The following is a 19,812-nucleotide window of genomic DNA, read 5'->3' on the forward strand; positions in this document are numbered from 1 at the left end:
TGGAGTTAAAAATTGCCTGGAGAGCAGGATTTTAGACAAGAATGTACAGTCCTGCATAGATCTGACGTAACTAATAAAAACCAAAGTCTGTGGTAAGCCCATCCTTGTCCACAGCCTGCCCTTGTACCCCACCCTCTGCAAGGAGAAATTCCTCTCTCACCTGCATTTGATAGTAATACCATAAAATACTTTGGAAAAGCAAAACTATACATAATCAGGTACTTAAACTTTTATTTTAATTCTTACAAAATACTATATAAATGAACCCAAACTGAACAGATATGTACATGTGCATATGTACAAAATTTTACTTCTGAAAAAGAATCTATAAAAGTAGATGGTAAGAAAAAAAAACTTAAAAAGATTGAAAAACGGTACTATGAAATTGATTTCTCAAAGGAAAGTAATAGTAATTTAAAATTGCTGGTTGTACTTGCACTTCTAGGCTTGTTTAGACATTTTATTGTAGCCAGAGATATAAAGGAGTTTCTTTTATTCCAGTCTCATCTCATTATGTCATAGTCCAGAATATTCTTCCCTTTACAAATCTTTCAACATGAGGACAAGAAATGTCAAGCTCCATATCAACTTTGGTCATCTTCTTCCCCTTGAGTCACAGGTCGGAATGGCAATGTAGTCTGTCCTCTTTCTGGGTCAGACATCCGAAGAATTCTAATCAGTTTACTTGAAGGAAGTGAGCTAAAAGAAGCAAAATTAACAATTCATATGTCTATGAAAATTCTTACCTATTACAATTACAAAAAGTTCTAACACTACCACAAGAAAATATAAATCTACATGACTGTTACTTGTTAATAGCAGGACTTTTTTTTTTTTTTTTTTTTTTAAAGATTTATTGATTTAAAAGGCAGTTAGAGAGAGGGAGAGTCAGAGAAAGAGGTTTTCTATCTGCTGGTTCACTTCACAAATGGCTGCAACAGCCAGAGCGGGGCAAGCCCGAAGCTAAGAGTCAGGAGCTTTTTCCAGGTCTCCTATGTGGGTGCCGGGGTCCAAACACTTGGGCCATCCTCCACTGCTTTCCCACACACATTTAGCAGGGAGCTGGATAGGAAGTGGAGCAGCCAGGACTGGAATCAGAGCTCACATAGGTTGCTGGCATTGCAGGTGGTAGCTTTTACCCACTATTCCACAATGTCAGCCCCTGAGATCTGTCTTACTACTATCTAGAGTTCTAAGGGAGATATAACTTGCAACAAGGAAATAATTTGCTTTCATTTAAAAGAAAAAAATCTTGCTAGAGCCCATAGGTTTTCACTTTGGAGAAAAAACAAAATAAAGGACATTTATATAGTGATCTTTTTTTTTTTTTTTTTGACAGGCAGAGTGGACAGTGAGAGAGAGAGACAGAGAGAAAGGTCTTCCTTTTTTGCCGTTGGTTCACCCTCCAATGGCCGCCGCGGCTGGCGCGCTGCGGCCGGCGCACCGCGCTAATCCGATGGCAGGAGCCAGGTGCTTCTCCTGGTCTCCCGTGGGGTGCAGGGCCCAAGCACTTGGGCCATCCTCCACTGCACTCCCTGGCCACAGCAGAGAGCTGGCCTGGAAGAGGGGCAACCAGGACAGAATCCGGCGCCCCGACCGGGACTAGAACCCTGTGTGCCGGCGCCGCAAGGCGGAGGTTTAGCCTAGTGAGCCGTGGCGCCGGCCTATACTGATCATTTTTAACTCTTGTTCTTATCTAGCCCGGAAGGAGTTACCTGACAATTCCCAATCACAAATTTAAATCTCTAAAAGATCACATCATTCTTTAAGACATAGTGACCCAGCGCCTAAAACATGAAAGTATCCAATAAATGCTGACTGGCAGAAGAGAAGAAAGTTCTTCATTCAGAAGTATTGGTATTTGTATGTCACCAAGACTAGAGATATCCTAAATTATTTCTTTAGTCTAAAGAGAATTACTAAAATTATATTAGATGGCCATGATAACCACAAAGGAGCAAATTCAAAATAGAAACAGCAACGAGTTGGAGTAGGTGTTTCACACAGTGGCTTGTCACTTGCGATGCCCACATCCCTTCAGAGTGCCTGGTTCAAGTTATCAGTTTCTCTGCTTCTGAATGAGCTTTTTGCTAACGCACTCCTTAGAAGACGCAGATGATGGTTCAAGTATTTGGGTCCCTGTCACCCACATGGGAGATCAAGATTCCTGGATTCGGCCTGGCCTAGCCCTGGCTGTTGTAGGCATTTGGGGAGTGAATCAAAGGATAAGAGATATCTCTTTTCCCTTTCAAATAAAATAAAGAAAAAAAAGAAAAAAAAAAACAGAAACAAGCCAATCATCATATTCCATTTACTTATTTCAGCTATAAAAAGATAACACAAACAAGATTTTAAATATATGTAACAAAAGTCATCTTAAATCTCCAGATCTAACACAGACACTAATTTTTCTTTTCAATGATCATTTATGCATGTGCATTTTAAAAATGAAGATTACAAAACATTTCTTTCCCTTTATATACATATGTATTTATATATTAACAGAAAGTTATTAAAAGTTACCTCATGCTTTGAGGCGTAAGCAAGATAAATTGTCTAAAACGCTGGGAATCTGCCATCTTAAGTATCATGTCCATTGCAATTCTCCTATTAACCATATCCTAAAGAACAAAGGAGAAAGTCAGAATTGTGTCAGTCACATTGCTATAAAAGCAGCATTTTGATGGCTGATATCTACTCCAAGATTTTCATCTGGGGCTCATCTAATACCCTTATCTATGACATCAAGAAATGCATATAGTGAAAAAAAAGACAATATTGAAACTATTAGAGGAAAATGACTGAAGAAACATTTATAAATATCCAGGTAATTTCTGTAGTCAAAAGTATTTATATTATGGCCCTTCCCTCAAAAAATTGGATCCTAATGATGCAACTAAATACTACAAAATGAATCTAATTTTGGAATCTAAAAGTTTCAGAAAGAAAAAGAAACTGTAAGAAATAAATCTGGCCTACAAGATAGGTGAAATGACTCCATGATGCCATTTTGGACAAAAACACTTCATGGCAAGAATAATCATCTTTTCTGATTTGTATCTCAGAGGAGTTTTTAACCCATCTCGCACCATGATATTAGGAAAAATTCGATAGTGGAGACTACACAAAATTCACAAGCTTAAACTCTCACTTGTGAATAGCATTTTCTAAAAGTTCAGTATGGTTAGGCATGAAGATGCCATAAATATAATTAAGGCATGGCTGATACCTCAAAAGGGCTACAAAATGGTAGGACAGCCAGACATGAAAGCAGGTGACTGTAACAATAAAATAATCTATAATAATGTATTTCATAACGTAAAGATAATATAACATCTGGAGCTGATGTAAGGCAGTGCCAAGGAAACTCTGAGAAGTTCCTAATCCTGCCTGGCAGGGCTCTGCAGTTGGATGTGGAAGGCTGCAGAAAGAAGACATTTGAGTCAAGACTTGAAAGAGTAGTTGAGTTTGATACACAATGAAACAGAGCACACTTGGCAGGGGCATCATGTTTGGAAAACTACAAATAGCTCAGCATAGCTAAAAAGAGTCCACAGATACTATTATCATGAAAAGCTTCAGATTCATGCTGGAGAATGAAATTTTTATTTTATATATAATAGTCAATCATTGAAGGGTAATCAATTTTACAAATATTAAAGTCAGCAGTTTGGACAACAGGGGGTTATAGTAAGCCAAGAAGTGAGGAGTGGTGAGAAGAGTGGGAGAAAACAGTAGAGACCACAGAAAGACTTAAAAGAAGAGCAGAGAGAGGTCATATTGAGTGTCTAAGTAACAACGTGGGAAGATTCAAAGATATAGCACAGTTAGTGATTGGGGCTTTAATAACACCTGCCATTAATCCAGGGACAGAACTCAGGAAAAAGAGGCTTGGAAAGAAAGGCACAGTGACTTTCAGGCACACTGAGTTTAAGATGCTGGCTGTTTACCAGGTCAAGTCTGACAGGCAGAGGGCACCTGGATTTAGAGGACAGAAGAAATGTCAGGATGAGATGCTTCCATTTTGGTGGGTGTTCACCTGCAGGCAGAGGTTTGGGGACCACTACTGCATATAGGGGATAGTAGGATAGGAGGTATCCAGGAGTAACAGCCACAGCATAACAAGTCAATGAAGGCCTTGATCACTTAAGGGAGGCAGCTTGGAGGACTGAGCACAGGAATAGAACACGGTAATACCAGAAAAGGGGAGATAAGCCTGTGGTACAAAATACTTCAAAGAAATAAAGGAAGATTCAAAGCTCATTTATGACCTTTGCTAAACAAGTCTGGTTGGAGCAGAGCAGTCTAAACTCAGATTATAATGGATGTGAGACACAAAGACAGGAAGAGAATAATGAATTGCTAGTTCATGAAAACTCAGCAAGTGCCTGCAGCATAGTAACTGCATTACATGCAAGACTTTGCTTGACCTCACGACAACGCTGTGAAGTAGGATGTATTAGTTATCCTGTCTTAGAGAAACTGAGAGCCCAAAAGGATAAATAGCCTGCCTAAAGGCACTGGGTAACTGGTGGCAGAGGTAGGTCTCAAATTCTAGGTTTTAACCTCAAAGTCAAACACGCTTGTGAAAAGTGTGGATGTAAAGGAAGAAAGAGCTAACAGCAGTTAAGAGCTAGTGAAGGCAAGGATGGCGAACTGTGTGGAAATGGGAAAGCTCTCTGAACAAAAATAAGCTAGGAAAGAAGCTAAAGGAAGTACGGCTATCCATGATGGCAGAGAAGATACGAAATCCAGGACAGGGAGGGTCTCCAGGGAACTGGATGACAGCAAGGAGGAACCTATATTCCCTTCTCCACCACTAATCACAGACCCAAATGCCAGGGAAGGGCCTTTGCTGCCAATGGTAAAACTTAAGAAAGTTTTGCTTCTTTTGAAATATGTTTCACACAAACAAACAAAAAAAATTGGACAATTTAAATTTTAACAATACCATGTAGACATCAAACTCATCCAGGCATCTGAAAGGAGATTCAGCAATGGACCACAAGGAAAGAATGAAGCACACAGTGGAGAAAGAGCGCTCGCCTCCGGACAGGGCTCGCATGTCATTGAAGGCAGCTTTATTGCCCTCCCCAGGCTGAACCTTGAAGAGAATGAGGTGATAGGGAACAAAAAACAAAGTACACAGAAAGATTAAATTCTTCGCAATACAAACAAATAAATATGCTTACAGTTATGTAAACCAAAGAAAACAATCATGTAGTGACTGGAAGTGATATCTACCCCACTCAAAAGCAGTTTATAATGAAAGTGAACTACACCTATGTTAACATTGCTTTTCATGGGCCAGCATTGTGCCATAAGTAGGTTACACCTCTGACTGCAGCGCCAGCATCCGTTATGGGTGTCAGTTCATGTCCTGGCTGCTCCTCTTTTGATCCAACTGTCTGCTATGGCCTGGAAAAGCAGTGGAAGATGACCCAAGTGCTTGGGCTCTTGTACCCATGTGGGAGACCCAGAAGTTCCTGGCTCCTGGCTTTGGATCGGCCCAGCTCTGGCCATTGCAGCCATTTGGGGAGTGAACCAGGAGATGGAAGACCTTTTTCTCTGTCTCTCTCTCTCTGTCTGTAACTCTACCTCTCAAAAAAGTAATAATAATCTTAAAAAAAAAAAGTGCCTTTCATTTTAGCATGAAAATCAAATTGAAAACTCTTTCTTACCATTACTATTAATTAAAGACTACTGATCAAAATAAGGGATTTATATCAGTCTTCCTATAACTCTGACAGTTGTAAACATTCTAGAAGACTGAGGTGTTTTTTTTTTTTTTTTAATTACTTGAATTACAGTGACATCTAGTGGTTATGCTGGCAGACACAGGGTCAAATTGAAGAGGTTTACAATGGCTAAATAATGGCATAAATGGATTGAAACACAAAAATACCTCAAAAAACATTTCTTTACAAATACAGGTCCATTGGAACAGTAAAACAAACAAAAAACAATTAATGAAATTCAGGTATACAGGTACACAAGGTAAAAAACAAAAAACAGTACCAACCAGTTTTATGTAACAGACACACTGCTTCCAGTATTTTCAATCCACTATTTAAAAAATTTTGTTGCTATCAAGTGAACATTTGTCTATTTTTTTTTAATGCTGTAGCAGCTAAACCTATGTGGAGTATCTCTTTGAGGACACAAGCACCCATTTTTCTTGGGTTTATGCCAAAGAGTGAAAGTACTTTAGCAGACATTGACAGACAGGTTTTTAAATCAGTTCTACGAAATAATACTGCCATCGGCAGTGTATGAGTCCTAATGCCACATCTCCACCAGCACTAAACTGCCAGTCTGTGTTTCAGTCATTCTAACAGGCGTGTAATAGTAACTTACTGTGGTATCTGTATTTCTCAGATGACTAATGATTCTGAGTACTTTTTCATGTGCTTATTCATCAGTTGGACATTTTAATTTATGAAGTTCATGTTTAAGTCTTTTGATCCTTTTAAAGTATGCTGTCTATCTTATTACTTGCTATTCTTTAAAAGCCTCCTTTATTATGTATTGCAAATATTTTTCCCCAGTCTATAGCTTTTCTTCGCACTCTTAGTGTTCTTTCTGATGAAGAGAATTTTAATAAAGTACAAGTTATCAATCTTTTTTCTTGAGTATGTTATTGCTTTTTATGTCCTGTTAAAATTTTCATGAAGAACATGAAGATACTCTCTTCTGGAAGTTTTATTATTTTACATTTTACCTTTAGGTCTCAGATCAATTTTTAAATATTTTTTGGACATTTCAGGTAGGCAGTCAATGTTTTTTTGCTTTTATTTATTTTTCCAAACGAATACCCAATGGTTTGAACCCAGGGCTATTCACGAGACCACCCCTTTCTCACAGGCCTGCAGTAGCATCTCTGTCACTAATCAGGTGGCCATTATGCATGGTTCCCCTCAGACTAGCTACTGTTTCACTGCTCTTGTATACTGGCTTTCTAGTCTGTAATTCCCCTTCTCTATCTTCATTATATCTTCCTACTAGAGTCTGTAATTGCCTTTCTTTCTCTAGCATCCAGAGATGTAACTTATATAGACCATTCATGTGCAGCCTTCCTTTTCCACTAACACAGGTACTCAGAGCAATAAATTCCTTTCTGAGAAATCCTATGGCTGTATCTTGAAAGTTTTTTGATATGTTTTATTTTTACTGTTTGGTTCAAAATACCTTTCTAGTTCTCAGTTCTTTTTATTTAGAATTGTGCTTCCTAACTAACATCTGGGTTTATCTTTCTGTTATTTCTATTTTATTGTACTCTGCATTAGTTATGACTTCAATCTTTTGAAATTTCTTGACATGCTATGACTAGGAAGATCTATTTTGGCAAAAGTTCCACGTACATTTCAAAAACAATCCATATTCTGTGGCAGTTTGGTTAATTGTATAATTTAAATTTTCTATAGCATTATTGACTTACATGATTGTTCCATTGGTCATTGAGAAAATTCTATTAAAATTTCCAGCTATAACTGTCAATCCTACTTTGCCTTTAATGTATTTTGATACTGTGCTATTAGACACCTACATGTTATTTGTAAAGTAACATTTATCAACATGAAATGCCTCTTTTATTTTTTCATAATGCTTCCTGCATAAATTCTTGTTTGTTATTAATACAGCTTTACCAGCTTTCTTTTGGTTAATATTTGCATGGTGTCTTTTGCTAGTTTTACTTAGGCTCTTTCTCTGTCATCATATTAACATTTAAAGTGTTTTGTAGGGGCAGGTGGCTGACACAGTGACTTTGCCAAGGGACACCCACATCCCATACTGGAGTGCCTGGTTCTAGTTCCAGCTTCTCCACTTCCAGTCTAGCTTCCTGCTGACACACACACTAGGAGGCAGTAGATGGCAGCTCAAATGGGAGACTTGGCTAGAGTTCCAGGCTCCTGGTTTCAGCCTGGCCCAGCCCTGAATGATGCAGGTGTTTGGGGAATGAACTAGCAGATTTAAGATCTGTCTCTGTCTAGACTCACTCTGTCCCTCTGCCTTTCATATAAAATTTAAAATAAAAACAAAAACAAAAAAAGTGTTTCATGAAGAGCATAAAGTTGACTCTTATATTTTTCTCCAGTCTGATATAACCTTGTTTTTAACTCAATTGTTCAGTCCACTTACACTTAACACGATAACACATGTATCTAGATTTTAGCCATCAATCTACTTCCCATTTGTCCCATGCTTGTTGTTTTTCCTCCCTTTTTTGCCATCATTTTAGTTGAGTATTCGCTTTTCCATTCCTTTCATTTGGTCTTCACTGGCTCTTCACACAGTCTTCTAAAAATTTTTAGTGGTTATTCTAGAGACTGCAATACATGCCTCTGATGTATTTATCTTAAATTAGTATTGACATTACTTCCTGAAAGGTGCAAGAACCCTGTAACAGTCTCATTCCATATATTCCAATCTCCTTTTTGTGCTGTTCTCATATTTTACCTTTATATCTCATAAACTTCTCAAGATACTTCTATTGCTATTTTAGACAGCCATAACTATTTTATATTTAGCTACATATTTACCATATGCAGCGTCCTCTCTGTTCCCTTTGTTTTCCCATGTTTTTATCTGAGATAATCTGTCTTTTACCTGAAGACCTTCTTTGTTGTTTCTTTTGGACAAGCATATGGAACAGGAATTTCTTCAGTTTTGGTCTGTCTGAAAACTAAGATGTTTCACCTTCATTTTTCAAAGATAACTTTGCTAGTTATAGAAAGCAGTTTTAAGATTTACTTATTAGGGCTGGCACTGTGGTGTATCAGATAGAGTTATTGCCTGCAGTGCTGGCATCCCATATAAGCTCCGGTTCAAGTCTCGGCTTCTCCACTTCTGCTCCAGCTCTCTGCTGTGGCCTGGAAGGGCAGTGGAAGATGGCCCAAGTCCTGGGGCCCCTGCACCAGCACAGGAGACCCAGAGGAAGCTCCTGTCTCTTGGCTTTGGCTCCGTGCAGCTCTAGCAGTGTGACTATCTAGGGCATGAACTGGCAAATGGAAGACTTCTCTCTCTGTTTCTGCCTCTGCCTCTCTATAGCTCTGCCTTTCAAATAAATAAGTATTTTAAAAAAAGAGAGATGATTTACTTATCTATTTGAAAGGCAGAGGGACAAAGAAATAAAGGGAGAGGCAGAGAGAGATATCTTTCATCTGCTGGTTCAATCTCCTAAGGGCCACAAAAGCTAGTGTGGGACCAGGTTAAAGCCAGAAGCCAGGAACTCCATGATGGTCTCCCACATAGGTGCACAGGCCCAAGTACTTGGACCATCTTCTGCTGCTTTCCCAGGCACATTAGCAGGGAGCTGGACTGGAATCAGAGCAGCTGGTATTCTAAGTAGTGCTCAATATGGGTGCTGGTGATGCAGGTGGTAGCGTGATCTGCTGTCCCACAATGCTGGTCCCTCTTGTTACCAAATTCCACATTTTTTTTAATCCTTTAACACTTTAAAGTCCGTCAGATGATGTTTACCTTCCACAATTTCTGTTTAAAAGTCTTCCTTAAGTTTTACTCTTGCTCATTGGGAAATACTGTGTATTTTTTCCTCTTGCTACTGAAAGATCACCTCTTTGTTTAGGTTTTCAGCTTTTAGACTCTTTGAGCTCAGATGCAGTTTTCTTTGTATTTATCTCACTTGAGGTTTGCTGAGAATTCTGAATCTGAGTTGAGGCATGTGCATTTTGAAAATTTTCATCCACTATCACTTCAAATATTCTTTCTGCCTGTTTTCTGTTCTACAGGGACTCCTCTTACCATGTGAATCTTGCTAACTGTATCCTCTTCAGTTCTGCTCAGTGTTTCTGCATCTGTCTCTAGGTTGCTCAATTCAGGTATTTTCTTTTGAGCTGCTCTGAGTTCTGCTAATTTGGTCTTCTGTTTTGTTCAGCTGGCTCTTCAATACATCCCATGAGTTCTTAATTTGATATTCTAATATTCATTGATTCTTCTTGAGATTCCAAATGTATGCTGCAGATTTTCATCTTGTTTGTTTATGTTTTTAATGGCCAGTTCTATCTTCTTTAACAATGATAATGGCTACAGGATGGCACTGTGGTGCACTGAGTTAACGCCCTAGCCTGAAGCACTGGCATCCCATATGGGCACTGGTTCGAGATCCAGCTGCTCCACTTCTGATCCAGCTCTCTGCTGTGGCCTGAAAAAGCAGTAGAAGATGGCCCAAGTCCTGGGGCCCCTGCACCCACGTAGGAGACCAGACCTGAAAGAAGGTCCTGGCTCCTGGCTTTGAATCGGCCCAGCTCTGGCAGCTATTTGGGGAGTGAACCAGAGGATGAAAGACCTCTCTGTATCTCCCTCTCTCTGTGCAACTCTTCCAAATAAATAAATAAATCTTAAAAAAAACACAATGGTAATGGTCAAAATATTAAGTCTGCTATCTCTTCTACTACCTGTGAGTTTGGTTCAATTTTTAATTTTTTCTTGATTGACAGTCACATTTCCATACTTCTTCATGTATCTGGTAACTTTTATATCTTTGACGTACAAATAAAATACAATAAATTGCACATACTTACAAGTGTACAATTTCAGTTTTAACAGGTTTATACATCTATGAAATCACAATTCAAGATAAAGAATATATTTATCATCTCCAAAAATTTCCTCATGCTCCTCTGTAATCCATACTCTTTTCCATTGATCCCTTGTCTTAATTACTGTATCTTTGCAGAAAGTCTTGAAATGAATTAATTGAAGTCCTCCTATTCTGTCCTTTCTTTTATAGGTGCTTCACATTTCCACAAGAATTCTAGGATCAGTTTGTCATTATCTACAAAAAATCCCACTAGTATTTTGAAAGGAATTGCATTGAATCTACAGATCAAGTTGGGGAGAAATAAAATCTTAATAAAATACTGAAGTCTTCTGATTCATGAACACCATACTCTCTCTTATTATTAAGTCATTTTTCAGCATTTTTTATAGTTTACAGTGCACAGGTCTTGCATATCTTTTGTCAGTTTTCTCTAAGTATCCTCTATTTTTGAAGCTGTTATAAGTGGTTGTTTTTCAATTTTGGCCAGCGCCGTGGCTTAACAGGCTAATCCTCTGCCTTGCGGAGCCGGCACACCGGGTTCTAGTCCTGGTTGGGGCGCCGGATTCTATCCCAGTTGCCCCTCTTCCGGGCCAGCTCTCTGCTATGGCCCAGGAAGGCAGTGGAGGATGGCCCAACTCCTTGGGCCCTGCACCCGCATGGGAGACCAGGAGAAGCACCTGGCTCCTGGCTTCAGATCAGTGCGATGCGCCGGCTGCGGCGGCCATTGGAGGGTGAACCAACGGCAAAAAGGAAGACCTTTCTCTCTGTCTCTCACTATCCACTCTGCCTGTCAAAAAAAAAAAAAGCGGTTGTTTTTCAATTTCAATTTCTGATCGATTATTACTAATATTTAGAAATTTAATTCATTTTTTAAAAAATTTTAAATATTTAAAAAATTTTCTTTATGCACATATTTTTAGAGATTTAATTTATTTATTTGAAAGAGTTACAGAAAGAAGTCGAGATAGAGGTCTTCCACCCACTGGTTCACTCCCCAAATGGCCACAACGGCTGGAGCTGAGCCATGTGCCAGGAGCTTCTTCTGGGTCTCCCACCCTGATCATCTTCTACTGCTTTCCTAGGCCATAGCAGGGAGCTGGATTGGAAGTGGAGCAGAGGGGCTTGAATCATATGGGATACCGGTGCTGTAGGCCAGGGCGTTAACCCACTGCACCATAGCGCTGGCCCCTATAATTCATTTTTGTGTACTAATTGTACCTGCAGCCTTGCTCGATGTACTAAATTGAGTTGTCCCTCCTGTAGGTTCCATCAGATTTTTTGTGTAGATGACCAGGTTATTTGTGACCAAAGAGAATTTGACTTCTTTTCCAATATGTATTTCTTTTCGTTGTTTTGTTGTGTGAACCTCTGTTATGATACCGAATAGAAATTACGAACAGACAAGCCTGTCTTGTTCCTGACTGTAGGGATTGAACACTCAAGTCTGCCTTTTACTTTATGCTTGACATTTTTATAAAAGAGCAAAAGAGGCTCCAGATGATTCAATATTTTACAAAATGGGACTTCTATTAGGTTGGAGTTATGATAGGACTGATAGACTGAGTAGTCATTTTAGTAAGACAGAATCCTCCTTTCATTCATCTCTGCTCCTTGGGCCAGCCATATACAACCCAGAATTCAAGAACTGACTGAAGTTTTAGTCATATGCCTAGCAGTTTGCTCAAGTTTCTACATGTCTTACCAGCCCTCTTCTTCCACCACAAAAAACACAATTGGGGCCGGCACTGCAGTGTAGTGGGTAAAGCCGCTGCCTGCTGTGCCGGCATCCCATATGGGCATCAGTTCGAGTTCCAGCTGCTCCACTTCCAATCCAGCTCTCTGCTATGGCCTGGGAAAGCAGTGGAAGATGGCCCGAGTCCTTGGGACCCTGCACCCATGTAGGAGACCTGGAAGAAGCTCCTGGCTCCTGGCTTTGGAGCTCCTGGCCACCCGTTGTGGCCATCTGGGGTGTGAACCAGCAGATGGAAGATCCCCCCACCCATGCCTCTCCTTCTCTGTGTAACTCTTGACTTTCAAAATAAATAAATCTTTTTTTAAAAAAGTTCAGAATCAGCAATGTCCTCAGGAAAGAAAATACTCAGCACTCAGCAATTGTCAGCTTACTCTGGACAGGCTCTCCCACCCCTCGGAATTCTGATTCACTGTTGCTCCCACACCTTTTCAATGTCTGAAATAAGAACTTTGTAATTTCCCTGGCTTTCTCATAGCTGGCAGTGAGAACAATGGATCACCATGGCATAGCACCTCTTTCCTTATGGACAATGCCTCTTTTTTTTTTTTTTTTTTTTTTATTTGACAGATAGAGTTAGACAGTGAGAGAGAGAGACAGAAAGGTCTTCCTTCCGTTGATTCACCCCACAAATGGCCGCCACGGCCGGAGCTATGCTGATCTGAAGCCAGGAACCAGGTGCTTCCTCCTGGTCTCCAACGCGGGTGCAGGCGCCCAAGCACTTGGGCCATCCTCCACTGCCCTCCTGGGCCATAGCAGAGAGCTAGACTGGAAGAGGAACAACCGGGACTAGAACCCAGCGCCCCTATGGAATGCTGGCACTGCAGGCGGAGGATTAACCAAGTGAGCCACGGCGCTGGACCCTGGACAATTCCTCTTAATACTTTCAAATCTGTATCTTTAATAACTGAATTCCTTAAAAATAAAGGCTGAGTGAAGAGGAGCTACCAATTATTTATTGGTACAAATTTAAACAAGTGGAGGGTAAGAATCTACTTTCTAATGTGCTAAAATGCAGAGGTGCCAAACAACAAAAAGGCACCCAATTCATTTTAACTATTAAAATGAAATGATAAAATTTAAGGCCCAATTCATTCTACATATTGAAATGAGATGATATGATTTAAGGCAACTAAGAGCAGTAAGCAATTATTTGAAAAATCTGTCCAAGATTACATAGGCTGAGTTGCTGCTCTTGATCTGACAACACAATTTCTAATGCCATATCCCAATAAGCACTATTTTAACACATACAACCATGACTTTGGAATGCTGAATGCTGTAGCTTTGTTTACTCAAAGGAGGTCAGACCTAGGATAGCTTCAAAGTAAATACTGTGAAGGATAAATTATGAGGGACAGAACCTTCTTGGCTTCGTAGAGTGAGACTACAGATTACAGAGTTTGTCTAACAGCCCACACAATTTAAAATTCCGTGTGAATTTAGGAAAAAAAAAAAGTGCAGCAGAAAGACAAGGAAAACATTTGTCACTGAGAATAAAATTCCTAATTATCATCTTAAAAGGATAATGTGGCTGGGAAAAAAACACTGACTAGCAGCTTTATTCAGTAAGATCAGTTCAATTTTCAACATGTTGGCAAAGACTATTCTTTTTTTTTTTAAGACTTATTTATTTATTTGAAACGCTGAAATACAGAGAGAAGGAGTGAGGGAGAGAAAAGAAAGAAAGGAGAGAGAGAGAGAAATTATCTTCCATCTGCTGGTTCACTCCCCAAATGGCTACAGTGGCCAGGACTGGGACAGGCTAAAGCCAGGATCTTTTTCTGGGTCTCCCACATGGGTGCAGCGGTCCAAGTACTTGGGCCATCCTTTGCTGCTTTCCCAGGAGCCTTAGCAGAAATGGATCAGAAGTGGAGCAGCTAGGATTTGAACCAGCATCCAAAAGGGATGCGGCACTGCAGGTGGAGGCTTAACCTTCAATGCCACAGCACCAGACCCACCAAAGACTATTCTTAACTTTTTTTTTTTTTTTTTTGACAGGCAGAGTTAGACAGTGAGAGAGAGAGAGAGAGAGAGACAGAGAGAAAGGTCTTCCTTTCCGTTGGTTCACCCCCGAAATGGCCGCTATGGCTGGTGCACTGAGCCGATCCAAAGCCAGGAGCCAGGTGCTTCCTCCTGGTCTCCCATGCAGGTGCAGGGGCCCAAGCACTTGGGCCATCCTCCACTGCACTCCCAGGCCACAGCAGAGAGCTGGACTGGAAGAGGAACAAGCGGGACTAGTACCTGGCGCCCCAACCAGGACTAGAACCGGAGTGCTGGCGATGCAGGTGGAGGATTAGTCAAGTGAGCTGTGGCACCGGCCTATTCTTAACTTTTTTAAAAAAGTTCCTCTTTCTCCCAAAGACAGCAAGTTAAAGCTTATCAATGTTTCATCAAAAGAAAAGCAGTAGCCAATATTGCTAAAAATTGAGATAAAAACTAAATACTTACTGAAATAGTAAGAGTTTCGTTCTTATGGTCAAAATTCATCTTTCCACAATAGGCTCGCTGAGATAGTAAGTTGTCAAAGTACAATTTGCATCGTAAAGTCAAACACCTTGAAGTAAAGAAATGAGAACCACAGAATGATCTAACCAGACAGAATTATGTTGAGAATGGCTGCCCATTTCACAGGTGGGTTTTAGGTGATCTGTTCCCACGTCTTATGGTCATTTCCATCCTCACATTTTTACCAGTTCATTTACTTCCAAAAAAAAAAAACCACCCATGTCCCACATTTAATATACCCCATTACAGCAGTTAGTCCACATGAATAGATCAATAATTAATTTACACTGTAAGGCATTACATAAATCTTGTGCTTGAGAGGATTAAACTCTAGTAGTATTAAGATGAATAAAGTTGCCTGTTTCCTCCAGTCTTTTTGTAATGCCATTTTGTAAACTTATTTCTGAGTGTAGTCTTGGCTTTCCATTGCAACAAAATCTTTTATTGTATGCACTCAATTAACTTATAGCATGTTAAAGAAGATATTCCATGTGGGTAATTTTTGTCAAGTTTTATCATGGTATAGTTTATAAAAATAAAAGTGAGTTACAAAAGAAAATAAAAGCCCCAAATTCCTGCTCTTGGAAAGAGGAAAGGGGAGTGGCACCCTAAGTGGAATCTGATGGTCTTGCCACTGGGGAGACAGAGTTGGGGACATGAATTGTATGTAGTGGAGAGGAGTGTACAGTACAAAGTAAGGATGCTAGAGGGCCTACAAAGAGGTCTGCTCCAGCCTTGAGCCAAGTACAGATTCTGCATTTGAGGACACTGCCTGAGGCTGGGGAAACACCTGAAGAAGCAGCAGATCCCTGAAGCGCACACAGAGCCAGGAAGAGCTCACAGACCCACTCGCTCAAGTGAAGGACTGACACAGTACTTAGCAGAATACTGCCTCCAGTAAAGGCAGCTCTACTCCCACCTAACAAAGCTTAAACCAGCTTCAAGGATAAAAATGAGTCCTTCATGTACTACTAATGTAACATGGCCATAAACCTGAAACACCCATTTCAAAAACTAACCCACAAATATATTTTTTATGGTTTTACCTAACTTGCCCATATACACTAGACCTAAGTAATTTTTAAATCAACTTCTATAGTCTTAAGATTGAGGGTATACAGAGAGTTAAAAACTGTATTAGTGGGGGAATGCCACCAGGGGAAACAGAGGCAAGGTAAGGCTGCCTTGGATCCAAACGTATTAAGTCACGCCTTCCTGAAATTGCCCTTTGGTGTGTTTCTGTCATTTGTCATATCTGCTGAGGTCAATCTATTCCTGCGAGTCTGTGCATCTCTGGGTACATTATAAAGAACATACAGTTTCTGTGATCCTGTGTTCATTTATTTAACAACTTTATATCAAATGCTTGCTATACTTCAGACACAGTTATATGCACTGGAGATAAAGCAGCAAACAGAACAGAGTTCCTCTGTTCATGGAGCTATACATTCTAGTAAACCATGGAAAACCAACTCATGTTTTATCTAACATTCCATCTCCCCCTTAGGTTCCCCAAGTCCTTGCTTCATATACTCCTACTGTCTGGTTTCCTATCAGACATTCCTTTCCCATGAGAATATGCAATGCCTAAGGGTGAAATAGGCTATTTCAGAATGAATTTCAAAGAACTCACCTCTGAGTTACCCATTAAGAGACAACTAACAGAGTGCGGAAATGGATAAGCTCTCTAACGAGCCCTCCCAACCCAGAAAAATCTTAATTAGATTACAGAATCCCAAGTGATAAAGCAAGCACTAGTTTCTGCTGTTTAGTGGGTCACATAATGCTTTTAATTTCATTATTTATAAGAGATAATGTAAAAACAAAGAAAACACATAAGTGTAAAATATACAGTAATTTTTTAATGCACTTACCTTCTAAACTGTTGATATGTTTTGTACCTGTGGGTCATGATTTCTTCCAATAATTTGATAAATCTTCTTAAAGTTCTTACTTTATTATCCAAGTCAAGATAGGTTTCTCTTGCTTCTTGGTATTGTCTATTTTATAAACAAAATATTAACTAAATAAATGCCATTCATAAAAAGCCTAAGAAAAGTAAAGTATCCATATATTTAACTGATAGGGAAGGGCAGAGAGATAAGGAGGCCTAAGAGCAGCCGATTTCATACACTCTCAGATTGAAAGAGTGCTATGGAATGAGAGAGCGCTTGGCAGACTAGGAAAGAACAAAGTCCAAGACCTGGTCAAGGCAGAGGAAGTACATGAGCAAGTGCCCAGATTCAGGCCAGAGGAACAGATTTGGAGAATGTCAGCATTTACCTATCTTCTAAAAGTGAAGAGGGCAAAATAGGAGAAAGGTTCCTTTTAGTGAGATACTAGTGAGGAAGAAAATAATGTAGGGTCAGCATTAGAATTGCCCCAGGCCGGCGCTGCAGCTCAATAGGCTAATCCTCTGCCTGCAGCGCCGGCACAACGGATTCTAGTCCCGGTCCGGTCGGGGCTCCGGATTCTGTCCCGGTTGCCCCTCTTCCAGGCCAGCTCCCTGCTGTGGCCAGGGAGTGCAGTGCAGCATGGCCCAAGTGCTTGGGCCCTGCACCCGCATGGGAGACCAGGAGAAGCACCTGGCTCCTGGCTTCGGATCAGCGCGATTCACCGACCGCAGTGGCCATTGGAGGGTGAACCAATGGTAAAGGAAGACCTTTCTCTCTGTCTCTCTCTCTCACTATCCACTCTGCCTGTCAAAAAAAAAAAAAAAAAAAAAAGAAAAGAAAAGAAAAGAATTGCCCCAATCAATACTAAAAGAGGGCAAGTGCCATGGTGCACTAGGTTAATCCTCCGCCTGTGGTGCTGGCATCCCATATGGGCACCGTTCTAGTCCCAGTTGCTTCTCTTCCAGTCCAGCTCTCTGCTGTGGCCCGGGAGTGCAGTGGAGGATGGCCCAAATGCTTGGGCCCCTGCACCCACATGGGAGACCGGGAGGAGGCACCTGGCTCCTGGCTTTGGATCCACGCAGCTCCGGCCGTTGCGGCCACTTGGGGAGTGAACCAATGGAAGGACGACCTCTCTCTGTCTCTCTCACTGTCTGTAACTCTGCCTGTCAAATAAATAAATAAAATCTTAAAAAAAAAAATACTAAAAGAGATTAGGACAAAGAGGCCAAGAAGGCATAGCTACTGAGTAGTGCTATTACAGAGAGCAACACCTGATACTGTAGCAAGAGAGCCTTAAGTGTGAAAGCCAACCCTGGCCAAGGCTCCCACAACTATTCCTTCTCTCCTCCTTCAAAGAACCAGTCCAGGAAAATCCAATTACTTAAAAAATCAGTAACCAAAAAAAATGTGTAGGCATAGCAACTTTATGAACATATTTATGGAAAACTGTCCCATAGAGAAAACTTAGTAGAACAATACCTCCACAAAGCAGACGAAAACTGCAAACGAACATCATGAATTAAAATGAAACATGAAACGAGAGCTATGAGGAAGGAATAACTCAACACAGAACTAAAAGAGCAGAAAGAAAGAATAAACAGAGAAGACAGACAGTAGGAAGAGGTAAAGCAGAACTTACAGAACCCAAGATGGGGAAGGTGGAAGGGTCGACAGCACACATAGATATGAAGACATAAAGAGCAGCAGCAGAGGGGCAAACAGAAACATGAACAACACAGTAACAGAAATGGAGATAACAGCAAGCAAGGCAATCAGAGAAGACAAGGATCATCCAATATACATACAACTGCAAATTAATAACAACCTAGTACATATTTTATGAAGAACATAAAGAGAGTATAAGAATGTGGAAATGCCAATTATGATTTGATTAGTATACACTGTACCCTTGTATTGAAATATGCTATATTCCATAAATATAGTTATTACATATTAACACAAATATATTTAAAAACTGAATAGAAAAAATTTTAAAGCAAAATACAAGGATATTCCTAAGAATTAATTCTTTTTTTAAAAAAAGATTTATTTACTTATTTGAAAGGCAGAGATACAGAGAGGCAGAGAGTTTGAGAAAGGGAGGAGAGAGAGAGGTCTTCCATCTACAGTCCACTCCCCAAATGGCTGCAACAGCTGGAACTGGGCTGATCTGAAGCCAGGAGCCAGGAGCTTCTTCTGGGTTTCCCACTCAGGTGCAGGGGCCCAAGTGCTTGGGCCATCTTCCACTGCTTTCCCAGACCACAGCAGAGAGCTGGATCAGAAGCGGAGCAGCTGGGACTCTAACTGGCACCCATATGGGATGCTGTAACAGTGGGCAACGGCTTTACCCACTACACCATAGCACTGGACTCAGAATTAATTCTTAAATTCACATTTCAAAAAAACACAATCTATACCAACAAAAGAGTAACAAAATCTGCATTTTGGACAAATTCCAGGATTTTTTTAAAAGAACATTTATTTATTTGAATGGGGTGGGGTGGGGAAGAAGGGAGGGAAAGAGGCAAGGAGAAATATTTCATCCACTGGTCTGCTCTTACCCAAATGGAAGCTAGGAGTTACGAACTCCATCCATGTCTCCCATGCACATGGTGAGGCCCAAGTACATGGACCACCCTCTGCTGCTGTCCCAGGCACATTAGTAGGGAGCTGGGTCACAAGTGGAGCAGCTAGGCACCCTGACATGAGATGATGGATGTCACAGGCAGCTACGTCACAATGCCAATTTCACATTACAGTATTTTATAGACAAGTATCATCAAAAACAAAACACTCAGGATATAAAGTATTAACCATAGATTTTATATTAGCCTAAACTATCCTTTGAAGAGAAAAGCCACAAAAGCAACAAGAATTTATGAACCTACAAAAATGCAGAAAATAATCATGCTAAGTCATTCTAAAGAAAAAAGAGGACAAACAACTTTACAAATAACATGGCCATTTAGAAAAAGATAAAATCCATTCCTTAAACAACTAAGCAGAATAAATTTAAAACAGATCAGAGATCCAAATATAAAAATCTGAACACATGAAAGTACTAAAATAGCATAGGTGAATGCCTCCATAATTTTGAT

At 40.2% G+C, this 19,812-nt stretch overlaps 1 protein-coding gene across 2 annotated transcripts in view; it reads right to left on the reverse strand.

Moving 5' to 3' along the window:
• Nucleotides 1-476: 476 nt before the first annotated feature.
• Nucleotides 477-19,812, reverse strand: part of SMC6 (structural maintenance of chromosomes 6) — a 95,934-nt gene continuing 76,598 nt past the window's right edge. For both annotated transcript variants that reach the window (XM_062208981.1, XM_062208980.1), the window contains 5 exons: nt 16,694-16,819; nt 14,763-14,868; nt 4,952-5,104; nt 2,524-2,621; nt 477-699 (listed from right to left, as the gene is read on the reverse strand). In XM_062208981.1, the coding sequence (XP_062064965.1) occupies nt 585-699; nt 2,524-2,621; nt 4,952-5,104; nt 14,763-14,868; nt 16,694-16,819 (598 nt within the window). In that variant the 3' untranslated portion in view covers nt 477-584. The remainder of the gene's footprint in view (nt 700-2,523; nt 2,622-4,951; nt 5,105-14,762; nt 14,869-16,693; nt 16,820-19,812) is intronic.

Source organism: Lepus europaeus, chromosome 13 (assembly GCF_033115175.1).
Source record: "Lepus europaeus isolate LE1 chromosome 13, mLepTim1.pri, whole genome shotgun sequence".
In the NCBI taxonomy this organism is placed as follows: domain Eukaryota; kingdom Metazoa; phylum Chordata; class Mammalia; order Lagomorpha; family Leporidae; genus Lepus; species Lepus europaeus.